Source organism: Eublepharis macularius, chromosome 8 (assembly GCF_028583425.1).
Source record: "Eublepharis macularius isolate TG4126 chromosome 8, MPM_Emac_v1.0, whole genome shotgun sequence".
In the NCBI taxonomy this organism is placed as follows: Eukaryota; Metazoa; Chordata; class Lepidosauria; order Squamata; family Eublepharidae; genus Eublepharis; species Eublepharis macularius.
In genome coordinates this window covers 34696253-34709750 of record NC_072797.1, presented here as the reverse complement: position 1 = coordinate 34709750, position 13498 = coordinate 34696253, and the positions used below count along the sequence as shown (strand labels likewise).

Sequence of the window (13498 nt, the reverse complement as noted above, 5' to 3'; positions counted from 1 at the left end):
TCACAGTCTCTCCCCCTTAACTACTAGTTTGTTCTAGACATAATTGTATTTCATGATGCTGCTAGCTATAATCAATTTTACTTACTCATTTACAACTTGTCTTATATTGTTTCTATGAATTATTTAATATTAATGAATATTTGAAAATGCTGGAATCTTTGGAGGCAATGATTGTTTAACATCTGACATAGGTGTAATGCTGAACACATACTGATGCAATTCAAGAGTTATAAATGAAGGACATTCCACTGGCAAGTAGAAGAGAGTAAGATTACATAACAAAAGCTTAAGATTCATACAGAAATGTGAATTAAAATGACAGCAAATAATGACATTATTTGAAAAAAGTATTGATTAAAAGCTAAAGTATTATTTATAAAATATTGTACAAAGTTGCAGTTTTGCTTTTACACAAGCAGCATCAGAAATCCTATGTGACACATTATAAAGCAGAATGTTCAAATAAGATGACCTGTGCTTGACTTGCAAGTGCTGTTGTTTTAGGAAGCTGAACGTTGTCCATTTCTGAATTTCCCAGTGGATTCTGTGGTACAGGCTGAAGGGGATCAGTTACATGGTATCTGCCAGCTTGATAAAAACCATAATATTCTATTCCATTGTCAGAGTTCTTCCGCATTTTGAGTTTCTGTCTAAACTGAGTAAGTTGATAGATCAGAAAGAAGATAACAGCACAAGCTAAAATAAAAAAGGCCAATAAAATGTCAAAAGCCCGAGTTAGTTTCTCTACTTGCTGTGTACAGATAATAGAAGCTTTAAATGATACAGAAGCAGCTTCTGGAGGAGATTCTCTGTTTTCTTCCATGGTCAAATTAACAGGTATAATCTGTGCTGATATTCCCACTGTTAAAAATGAGAACACTGTAGCTGCCAGTCTGAGCTCTCCAATGGAATGCTCCTCATAAAGATGCTGACTACCAGATGTGGTAGGTACTTCTGTCCATAAAGTCACTGTATCTGAGTCCATATTCTTTAAATGTTTGTAAACTGAACTACTGGAGAAGGTTTTATCCCATGCCATCAATAAAGTAGTGGTGCTGTGATGGATACCTGCTGGTTTGATATTCTTGAATATTTCAGGTGGTGTGGAATTGCTGAAACAGTTTGTAAACAAACCCAGTTTAGCATAATTCAAATGCCTTCCATGCAAACTGGAAGGATATTGGCAATGAATATTTACAGAGACTGAAGACGAAGCTAGCCAAGTAATTAGCCCAAGTAATCTGCAGCTACAGTTCCAAGGATTGTATTCTGCCTGTAAGTGAGTTAATGAAACCAATGGCCTAATCACTCTAGGCTGCATATCTGTAAGATTATTATATGCTAGATTTAACAACTTCAAAGATGATCCCATTTTTGCAAATGCATTATCTGCAATATTGATTATTTTGTTTCTGTCAAGTTGCAGAAACATTAAATTATTCAACAATGCAAAGGTATTGGAATTAACATTTTCTAAATTGTTACTGCTCAAAATTAACTTTTTAAGATGATTTAACCCCCAAAATCCATTCACATCAATAACGTTTATGTTGGCTCTTTTTAGAGAGAGATATTTGAGTTTGTCAAGTCCTCTAAATGCAAAGGGAGGTATTGATCCAATGGGGTTATGTGACAAGGAAAGTTTTTCAAGACTGCTCAGTAGTACAAAAGCATTTGATGGCACATACGTTAAATTGTTACCTTCAAGGTACAAACATGTAAGGTTGTCAAGGTGATGAAATGCTGCATTCGATATCCGTGAAATCTTATTGTTGGCTAAGTTAAGAATCCGAAGACTAGCCATGCCAAAGAAAGTGCCACTACCTAAGATGCTGAGGTGATTGCTCTGAAGCATTAGGTATTGGACTGAAGTGAGACCACTAAACAAGCCTCTAGGAACAAAAGCAATTTCATTATTTTGCAGGTATAGAGAATGAAGATTTGAAAGTCCTTCAAATGTTCCTGGATCCAAACGCTTAATCCGATTATTATTCAGATGTAGGTACCACAGTTTCTTAAATTCAGAAAATGCTTTTGGGTACACATTTAAAATTCCAGAATCATCCAAGTGTAGCACTGCAAGATGCTTAAGCCCGATCAATTCATTTGGATTTATACGAGATATATTATTCCCACTTAGATATATGAATATAGTACTTTGGGGGAAATCCTTTGGAATAGATGAAAGACCTGAATTACGACAGTCAGCTTGTCTGCCTGTACAGTGCTTGCAAACAGATGGACAACAAATTATTTCCTTCTGGATCAGCAACAAAAGAAGACAGTTAAGAATATGCCGAAACGACCCAAGGTGGTAAAGCCGACACATATCCTGGATTGTGATTCTTCCACTCATCTCTGATTGTGCTATCAGAAAAAAAGTTTAAAATGGTTTGTTCAAAAGGCTCAGATTTCATTGTTTAAAAGCATGCAATCTTTTAATGTTATTTCTGCTACTTATTGACTATTAATACCACTGCTACATACAAACTAATTTATCTCATTAATTACTTTGTATCTAATATCTAAAATTTATTAATTTATAAGTAATGATAAAATTACAGTATTTTTCTAACATGGCTGAAGATTAGTTGAAGAGTTAAAATTTAAATAAGATGAGCAATTTTCAGTAATAGAAGCTATTTAACTACTTTTTAATGGTTTGTCCTACTTAAACTCAACAGGAAACACTGCTGTTTATATTCAGCAACTTCAATTAGTAGCTTCTCATTCTTTCACTATCTCTTGACTGTTCCTAAGTTTAGAATATATTAAAAATTGCACTCACCAAGAATGCAGTGTTCATTTTGTCAGTTAAAATTTGTAGTTCTGCACTGCAGCTCACTGGAATTGCTAGCGCAGTTAAGTACACTTAAGAACTTTCTAAACAACATTCCAGTTTCCTACATTTTGTCACAGGTTCTGCAACTGTTCCTACAGGAAACACTACTCTTCCCATTGGCTCTTCCACAATGACTGGTTAAAATAAGGTTACCATGGATACAGGAAACTGAGAGACAGGAAGTCATTTTATCTACAGTTCTGAAGTACTGCTAGAAAGAAAATCGCTGCAATTCATTCCTCTAAAGTTCAGTTAAATTTATTTTGTCTTCACATGGTACTGATATAGTATGTATGTATAATAAAGAATGTACATATTTAAGCAGAATATAACAGGCTGTACATAATAGGTTCATATCTAGTAAAAACAATTACATTCAGGAAGGAAAAAGTATTCCTTCATCTCAGCATTTAGAAATAGTTACAGCATTTAGAAATCTCAGCATTTAGAAATCCAACTTGTTGTTTAAATTACTACCATGGTTCATATAGAACAGATAAATGACAGAAAGATAAATACTTCAGTCTCAATACAGAATTTTCACATTTATTTCTTTGCAGTATAAACAAGTGTCAGAAGAACTTGAGTGACTGATGGGTAAAATGGGTGACGGAAAGAGTACTTAGAACTTGAAGAAAGGATTACTCCAGTTATATAAGCCAACAACAAGGAACAATTCTTTAGCAATTAACGGGTTTTTAAAAAAAATCTATTCATATATTTCTAGCTTCAAAGATTATGTAAGCAATCAAATAAATATTTAAAACTTCCCAGCCACACGGTCAAAATCTTATTAATAATGAACCTATTTGCACGACTAAATACTTAAAATTTGTTGACTTTGATAGATCTTCGCAGGAATAATGTAGTACCTTTTCTTAGGACCAACTATAATATCACCAAGTATTGAATACACTTTCAAGATCCTCTGGCCTTATCATTCATGCTGAAGAACCACGATGCCCATAATGATATGTGAACTGCAGTCTATATTGCAGCACTTAACCAAACTTTTTATTTCTATAACCATCAATAGAATAAAATTGTTAATATTCTCAAGAAAGTCACAGCAGAACCATTTATGTTCTCAGCTACAAATCAAGAACAAGGAGCCAAAGAACTGTGCAACTTATCTCTGCATGCTACCTTTGGACTTCTACTGCTTGGACAGTAACTCACCTGTTATCTGATGGTAGAAGGGAAAGTAATGCCAAAGCTGAAAGTTTTCTTCTTTCTGGCTGAGTTATATTATCCATGCGATCAACCCACATTTCAATCACATGACCAAGAAGCATGTCTGGCTGGAAAAAGAGAACATTACAGAACATCTCATTTATAAGCAATGCAATCAAATTAGATGGCTATTGTACAGTTTTGTGAGAAGACAGCAAAAAAGTAAAACTTCTCAGATGAAATTTCCTATTACTATGCCAAATTCCACAGAAGATTCTAATGTAACATTAGGACTGTGCACATACAGACCTGCCACTCAGGAATTTCTAGCTATAGAATTTTAGGGGACTTCCTCCATTAGCACATGGACAACTGTTTCCTGCCTAACGGGCACATCATTAACAAATGGAGCACCCTTACACCTCCCTTCCAGAACACCTTTGGGTTCTGGAACCATGGGATAGGTTTTCTTAGAGAAGGACTTCTAGCACATGATGAACTTCACCTCTCAAGGGCAGGGAAGAAAACGTTTGGAACGAACCTGGAGAACTTCATCAGGAGAGCTTAAAACTGATGCCGCAAGGGGAAGGGGACAATCGACATGGTGATTTCAATGGCGAAGTGAACACAGTGGGGACCCACCTGGGTAGGAAAGGTCAAACAAAGGTACAAGGCTACAAGTGTCTATATACCAATGCCCAAAGTATGGGCAATAAGAAAGAAGAGCTTGAGCTTCTATTGCAAACAGAGGGCTACAATATAGTAGGAATTACTGAGACTTGGTGGGATGATTCCCATGACTGGAATGTGCTAGTGGATGGGTATGTGTTGTTCAAGAAAAACCGGAAGGGTAGAAGAGGAGGTGGAGTAGCGTTGTATGTGAGGAGAGAGCTTGATTGTCAAGAAGTTATGGAGAATGGGGAGGACAGCTCGGTAAAAAGCATATGGGTAGAAATAAGGGGAGGAAGGACAAAGGGTATTATTGTTGGAGTCTGCTACAGACCACCTGACCAGCGAGAAGAAACAGATGCTGCCCTCTTTGAACAGATTGGCAGAGTATCCAGACATCAGAACCTTGTAATTATGCGTGACTTCAACTTCCCTGGGAGACAGGCTTAGCAAAGCGTCATGAATCATGCAGTTTCCTGACCTGCCTGGCCGATAACTTCCTTTTTCAAAAGATGGAGGAAGCTACAAGGGGCTCGGCCATACTAGACTTGATATTAACCAACAGGGAAGAATTTTAGATGAGATGAAGGTGGTGGGGACCTTAGTGGGAAGTGACCATGTCTTCCTAGAATTCCAGTTGCTGTGGGGAGCCAAGGAAGTTCATAGCCAGACTCGTAGGTTAGATTTTCGTAGGGCCAACTTCGATGAACTCAGCTTGATGAGAGTCATTCCGTGGGGGAGTGTGCTGGAAGGGAAAGGAGCGAGTGAAGGGTGGGCCCTTCTCAAATACGAGCTTTTGCAAGCTCAAGCCCTCACTATCCCAGCAAGATGGAAACATGGTAAGGGCTCCAAGAAACCGATGTGGATGTACAGAGAGCTCCAGAATAAGCTAAGGGAGAAAAAGGAAATGTTCAGGAAATGGAGAGAAGGACAGACCTCTAAAGAGGAGTATATGAGGGTTACTAGGTACTGCAGATCAGCCATCAGAGAGGCCAAAGCTCAGTACGAGCTGGGTCTGGCCAGGAGGGCTCGCTACAATAAGAAAAACTTCTACAGATATGCGAGAAGCAAACACAAGGTAAAAGAGGCAATTGGACCACTGTTGGGAGTAGATGGAGAAACTCTGATGCAGGACGGAGAAAAAGCAGACAGGCTTAATGACTTTTTTGCCTCTGTTTTCTCCCTGAAGAACTCAGGCACATCTAGAGATAGTAGAAAATGTGGCAGGACACCTGAGCGGCTAATTGACATTGACAGAGAGGTTGTGGAGAGGCATCTGGCTGCACTGGATGAATACAAATCCCCTGGGCCGGATGGGGTGCACCCAAGAGTGCTGAAAGAACTTCCCAGAGAACTTGCAGAACCCCTGTCCATCATCTTCAAGGCCTCCTGGAGGACTGGGGATGTGCCACAAGATTGAAGAAGAGTGAATGTTATCCCAATCTTGAAGAAAGGGAAGAAGGATGACTCAGGAAACTACAGGCTGGTCAGTCTGACTTCTGTGGCTGGGAAGATATTAGAACAGATTTTAAAGGGATCAATCTGTAAGCATCTGAAGGACCGCTCAGTGATCCGGGGAAGTCAGCATGGTTTTGTTCCTAACAGATCTTGCCACACCAACCTGGTTTCCTTCTTTGATCGAGTGACCAGCTTACTGGATCGGGGGAACTCTGTTGACATGATTTATCTGGATTTCAGTAAAGCTTTTGATAAGGTCCCCCATGACATTCTGATGGGCAAACTGGAAGACTGTGGAGTGGACTATAGGACAGTTCGGTGGATAGGGAACTGGTTAGAGGACCGCACTCAAAGAGTGGTGGTCAACGGCGTTTCATCAGATTGGAGGGAGGTGTCCAGTGGGGTGCTGCAGGGCTTGGTTTTGGGCCCGGTACTTTTCAATATTTTTATCAATGATCTGGATGAAGGAGTGGAAGGGCTGCTCATTAAATTTGCTGATGATACCAAGTTGGGAGGAGTAGCAAACACCCAAGAAGACAGAATTAAAATTCAACAAGACCTGAATACTCTGGAGAAGTGGGCAGCTGTGAATAGGATGCAATTCAACAAAGACAAGTGCACAGTATTACATCTGGGCCACAAAAATGGGAAGCACAAATACTGGATGGGGGATACACTTCTGGGCAGTAGTATATGTGAAAGGGATCTTGGGGTAAGAGTGGACTGTAAACTAAATACGAGCAGTCAGTGTGATGCGGTGGCAAAAAAGGCTAATTCAATCTTGGGTTGTATCAAAGGGGCCATAGCCTCGAAATCGCAGGAGGTCATAGTCCCTCTCTATACTGCCTTGGTCAGGCCACACCTGGAGTATTGTGTGCAGTTCTGGAGGCCTCACTTCAAAAAGGATATGGCCAAAATCAAGAGGGTGCAGAGGAGAGCAACGAGAATGATCAGGGGTCTGGAGACTGAGCCCTATGAGGTAAGGCTGAGGGCCTTGGGAATGTTTAGTTTGGAGAAGAGGAGGTTGAGGGGGGACATGATTGCTCTCTTTAAATATTTGAAAGGCTGTCATTTGGAGGAGGGCAAAGAGCTGTTCCAGTTGACAGCAGAGGGTAGGACCCAAAGCAATGGGCTTAAATTACATGCACAAAGGTACCGGCTGGATATTAGGAAAAACTTTTTCACGGTCAGAGTAGTTCAAAGGTGGAATCAGCTGCCTAGGGAGGTGGTGAGCTCCCCCTCACTGGCAGTTTTCAAGAAGAGGCTGGATGAATACTTGTCAGAGATGCTTTAGGCTGATCCTGCACTGGGCAGGGGGTTGGACTAGATGGTCTGTATGGCCCCTTCCTACTCTATGATTCTATGATTTTCCCCAAGTTCTCCTTTGATACTGCCAGTGCTCACTGTCAACTAATAGCCTTAACTGAGAGCTGAAAGCAGGGCAGGAAGGAGGGAATGTGTGCCTGCACAGAAGAACTTAATGAACAACACGTAAATGCCACTCTGTTTTCATTTCATTTGGTCTTCTGTGCAGTCCCACATTGGGAGACTAGCAAGCTAAACACCATGGAGGCAGGTAAAGCTCTCAACATAAATTGTATTACATTTAAACATCAATACTGTTCTATAACCTACAATTAATCTCTTTTATTTTCTGTCAAATGAAGAGCGGAACACAGCTTTTCCTTTTGCCACCTCCTTCCTTTCATTTATATTTATGGCATAATGCTTTATGAAGATATCCTCAGATGACTACATAACAGCCTTACAAATAGAACTCCACACAGAAAAGCTGTGGAAGATGCCTGGGCTCTGGTGAAATGTGCCTGCAACTGTGAAGGATATGCTACACCAGCCTCCTTATACGCTAGCCATGTGGCAAACACAATCTAGTGAGATAAAGATTGTGGTGACACATTTCTCCCCTTATTAGGGACAGAATAACAAACAAAAAGAGGTGGATCTGCCTGTAATGATTTTGTCCTGTCTAAATAAAAAGACAATGCTCTCCTAATGGGTATAATGCTCTTTCCCCTTTATCTCCAGGATTTGGCAAAAACACAGGAAGTATTATATCCTGATTCAGGTGAAAATGAGATGACATCTTTGGTAGAAATTTTAAACTAGGGCGCAACACCACCTTTTCCTGATGAAACTTTATACAGATACTGCTGGTAGTATCTCTGAGGGCAATGAGGGCTACATAGCCCGCTCATGTGGAGCATTGCTTCATCTCCCCCCCCTCACCTGGCCTGGCCCACGCAGAGTGATGGCAGGCTGCACCAGGAAAGTGGGAAAGGCGCCAAGAACATCGCTTCATCTCCCCAACCCTCGCCCAGTCTGGCCCCTGCAGAGCGACACCAGACTGCACCGGGAGAGCAGGAGGAAAGGCGCCCAGAACATCACTGCATCTCCCTCCCCTTGGTTGCCTGGCCCCCGCCCAAAGCCGAGCAGCCTGGCGTCGCTCTGTGAGGGCTGAGCGGGGGGGGGGGGTGCAGCGATGCTCCGTGCAAGCGGGCTATGTAGCTCTGGGCCACGTGAGCGGTGGAAGGGGAAATGCAGCGATGCACCTGGAGAGCAGGAGGAAAGGTGCCCCACACCTGCACTTCCCTCCCTGCTGCTCTGTAAATGTTAAACTTTAAGCTGCAAGGACGCCTACACTTCCTGACAAACCTTGAGGTAAGGAAACACGAGTTGAACTCTAGTATCTTGCCACGTCTGTTTCAGCTCATACTCTGGGATTAAAAAAAACCCGAAACCAAAATAAACAGGGATGGGCCAACATAGGTCTGAATCCAAACTTTCTCCCCTCCTATGAGCAGGACACTTTCCCTTTTTCTACGGATTCCTCCTTCACGTGCCATTTCAGAGCATCTGCAAACTTTCAAGAGTAGCTTTTCAGTGGGTTCTGCAGACTACAGCAAGAAGGGAGATCTATTTCACAAGTAGAGCTTTGAAGATTATTGGATCCAACTCTCAGACTTCATGATACATGTATTTTCAGAAATTCACATTATCATTGTTAGTGTTAGTATTTATTAAACATGAAGCCACTAAAAATGCCACCTCCAACTCAAGCATTGTTCTTTGATTCATATTGGAATTACTATGCATTACCAAACCTTTATCTTTAAGGCCATCCCTTGCTAAAAGCAGGTGGCTTCCCTGGATAGAAACACTGAAAAAATAACAATCCAGCTATTATTCATTGTCTCAGTACCAAATAGAAAATACTTTGTTTAGCAGAATATATTCACTTTAAATGTATTAAAGTCAGCTGGGAGATGGAAGAATCCAACAGTTTGCTAGCACTGTGATCTGTAAAAGTAAAGTATATTGATGAAAAGACAGATGTCTGCTTTTTTGCAATTAGGGGACAAGGTAAACAAAACAAATTATCTTAATGACTGCAGGTGTTTTATTTTTACTGTTGAATAAGTAGTAACCTATTGCAACAAATGATAGATTCTGCTTGATGTTCCTCATGTACGCAGAGGATTTTCAGCTCCTCTTGCTGCATAGCAGCTCATGTTTTTAAAACACTTCCCCTTTGGGAACTAGGGGTTCTCTGAAACAAGATTCCACATAGTGCAAGGAACTGCCCCAGAAAGAAAAACTGAGCACAATGCTCTCTGTAGGTACACAAGATCTCTGTGAATCCCAGTCCATACACTTCTTGAATCAGGTGGTATGATTATTTGCCCCTCAAGCATTAAAACCAGAACCAATAAGAAGCATAATATTTTCACTTCTATGGGCTAAAGGCATTTAGCACCAAAACCTTACATTCCTAGCACATATATAAGACACCTTATTTTCTCCAGGACAGAAGGTATATAAAGTTATAATGAGCTAACACCTTCATGTACATAACTGTTACAAAGCCTGTGACAAAGAGGGGTGAGGGAGAAGTGATACATTCCAGGAAACAAGACAGTTTCTGTTCAAATTATCTTCAATTGTAAATCGGAATTATAATATGGCTATTTAGCCAGTACTTATCGTTCTCAAAAAAGTGTGTGCAGGCACACACACGTGCACACGCGCACACATGCACACAGAACTCATAAAATCAGTACCATTATTATCAGAAAACCTTTGTTCTTTACATACTGTCAGGTCAGCCAAGAGTACAAAATGAGAAAGAGCAAAATAAACTGCAAGTGGAAGAAAAAAGCATACAAATCAATCAAAATTAGAGATGGGCACGAACAGCAATACAAACTAAAAAAAGCCATGAACAGCCCAATCAGCTGTTCACGAACAAGCTGTTCGTGAGGCCCCATTCTAAACGAACAGGTGGTCGTTGCAAGCCTTGTTCGTTGCTGTTCGTCAAGCCAGACAATCTGGCATCTGCAATCAATTCCCCTAGCAACCGGAGGCAGGGACTGCTTGAACTCTATCTGAACTCCTGCAGTTGCCCTGGAAACCCCAATCTAAGCTCACTTTAGCTTGATAGGCAGGTCTTCCTTTCAAGTGTGGAGCTCCAAATTTGTTACAAGGAAGCAAAGAGGAGGGGGGAGGGGGGCTCCCAGCGCTGGTTTTGCAGACAGTAAGGAAGAGACAGTTGCTGTTGGCATTTTGAGAGAGAGACAGGGAGAGTGCATTGGAGCTTGAATTTTGTTTGTGTGTGGTGGGATAGGGATCAACCTCTTCAAGTTCCAGGGCTGCTGCCAGGCTCTGGGCCAAGCTATTATTTATTACTGTTACCTTTCCTGCTGCCTGCTCAGGTAAGGTTTCTGGGAGTGGTGCGGTAGGGATCTACCTCTTCAAGTTCCAGGGCTGCTGCCAGGCTCTGGGCCAAGCTATTATTTATTACTGGTACCTTTCCTGCTGCCTGCTCAGGTAGGGTTTCTGGGAGTGGTGCAGTAGGGATCTTGATGGTTGGAGGCGAGCCTGCTGGCCCCCAAGAACAACGAACAGCAAACAACGAATATGTTCGTGAACAGGTCATGTTCATCAATGTTCATTGTTCGTGAATGGCACCGAACAACGAACACCATGTTCAGGTTTTTTTCTGTTCGTGCCCATGTTTAGTCAGAATATCAAAGTCAATGCTGTAATATGTTCAATGAAAATCAATACTACAATATATCCAATAAAACATTAAAGTGCAAGCAAGAAATATTCACTCAAATGTGAATTAAGCAAACAACCATGCGCAGACAAGCCACTCAAAAACACCGAAGTCCAATAGGTAAAGTCCACCAAATAAATGGTCTCAACACAAGTCCAACCAGAGATGAGTAGACCAGGTCAGTGATATAAATAAATGTCAATGGTGTTTCAATGAATAAACAATTAAGAGTCTGACCTAAGCATTGACTTTGGTATTTTGACTGATTTGTATACTTTTTTCTTCCACTTGCAGTTTGCTTTGCCCCTTCTCATTTGGTTTTTGGTGGAAGAGCCTCCTTGCAAGAGTACAAGGCATAAATATTTTACAGAAACTAAAGGCACTGTTAATCCAAATAAATAAATATGAAATCTTACCTCTTGTCCAAATTCACATGCCATCTGGTTCAGAAGCAATGAGAAAAAACTTTTATTTTGTAACAGGACTCTACCAATGATTCCCAGGTAGGATGACATTACAACTGGGTACCTCTGAAAATGAAAGAAATTTGCTGAGCTTTCCTATTGTGGAATATGGATTTAATGAAAGAGATTTTATATACCATTTCTGTGCCTTTCAGTATTATATGCACTTTTACGATGCCCAGGAGCTACTGTAGTATTTGTAACGCAACTTGCAAGAAAATGACATTTGAAACAAAGGACCAAAGAAGAATGTATGTTAAACATGTTAATCACTGTGAGAACTGAGAATTAACAGTGCAATGCTTGCTATATGATAGAGATGCACCTGTCACACACCTGCTGTATGATTCTAATACAAAAAGCTCTTTGTAAGAACTGTTAATGCAAAATGTTGCAAATTAGGTCAGTCAGAATCAGCAACATCTCTCTCAAGGCTGGGAAACAGAGAAACTGCAGAACTGGGGGCACATTCCTTTCCAGCCACAGAACCCAGCTCCTTGAAAGCCCCAAGGTTGCAAAGAAGCGACTTCAGGGCACCGCTGTTAAAAGTAACATTGGCAAAAAGGAGGGGCAGAAATAGGCCCATAAGAAGAGATGTGTGAGAAAAAGGAGGAAGATGTTCTTCCTAGAGATAATGCCAAGGACAGATAGGAAATTGCAATCTTGCAATTTCTCCAATTATGCGGCTGACCTAAGTTGCTTCTTCCAGTCAAAGTACCCCTAGACATTTGTGTCAAGATAGGAGGTCCCCTTTTTATGCCAATGGGGGACCCCTGTATTCTGCGAGCCAATAACATAAATATAATTAGCCAAAAAGTATTAATTGCTTTGCACTGCTATTGTAGCTTTGATGAGCTTTGGACACGAGGAGACCTTCTACTCCTGTGTAATTGCTCCTCCATTGTTTAATTAAACAATCTATCTTGATTCATTAACAGGACTCTTGGCGTGTCTTTCTCATTGTGATTGGCTAGAGGGACACTCAAAGCACCGGGGTGTACTTAACACTATCAGGCAGAAAATAAGCATGATGAAAGAAACACACATTGAGCATAATCCTATATACTTAAGAAAAATAAGACATTTAATAGCACTCTGTAAATAACAGTAACAACTGTGCGTATACACCACTCTTCTAGACAGATTAGTGTCTCACCCAGACCAGAGTAGTGAACAAGTTAGTGTCATTTTTATCCCCACAATACAGCTGGGGAGCTGGGGCTTTGAGGAGGGGCTTACCCAAGGCCCCCTGCTAAGCTCATGGCAGTAGTGGGATTTGAACCAGTGGAGTGCTGATTCGCAGCTGAACCACTTAACCACTGTGCTACAGCAGACACAAGCATTAGCATCAATCATGCCCAGATCTGGATGGTCTAAGTAGCCTGACCTTGTCAGATCTTGGAAGCTAAGCAGGATTGGCCTTGGTCAGTATTTGGATGGGAGACCTCCAAGGAAGGCCAGGGTTGCTATGTAGAGACAGGCAATGGTGAACTACCTCTGAACGACTGAAAATCCTATGGGGTCACCATGAGTCAGCTACGATTTGATGACACACACACAGAGCACTAGTTATAGTCAGATTAATTCCTATTTTAAACCAATTTTCAGCTAATCAGCTTTCAGCTATAGAAGATACAATGTAAAGAAATGTCAAGTAAATGTATAAATAAAAACTATACCATGTGAGGCAAGGCAGCCATTGTAGGCAGGGAAACCCCATTCCCTACCATAGCACATGAAAGCTCATAAAGCATTGAAAATTTGTGATAGAGGCACTACAAGTGCCATGACAGGATATGGATGTTTCACAGTTAC

General features: G+C 41.0%; 2 protein-coding genes across 3 annotated transcripts in view; both read right to left on the bottom strand.

Moving 5' to 3' along the window:
- The window catches only part of IPO11 (importin 11), a 268026-nt gene that overhangs the window by 28781 nt on the left and 225747 nt on the right, over window positions 1-13498 (bottom strand). For both annotated transcript variants that reach the window (XM_054986572.1, XM_054986571.1), the window contains 2 exons: window positions 11636-11749; window positions 4022-4143 (listed from right to left, as the gene is read on the bottom strand). In XM_054986572.1, the coding sequence (XP_054842547.1) occupies window positions 4022-4143; window positions 11636-11749 (236 nt within the window). The remainder of the gene's footprint in view (window positions 1-4021; window positions 4144-11635; window positions 11750-13498) is intronic.
- Window positions 351-2898, bottom strand: LRRC70 (leucine rich repeat containing 70). Its single transcript, XM_054986577.1, has 2 exons — window positions 2789-2898; window positions 351-2367 (listed from the first exon to the last, which is right to left on the bottom strand). Exon 2 carries the CDS (start codon window positions 2354-2356, stop codon window positions 443-445), a length of 1914 nt encoding a protein of 637 aa, XP_054842552.1. The 5' UTR covers window positions 2357-2367; window positions 2789-2898; the 3' UTR covers window positions 351-442.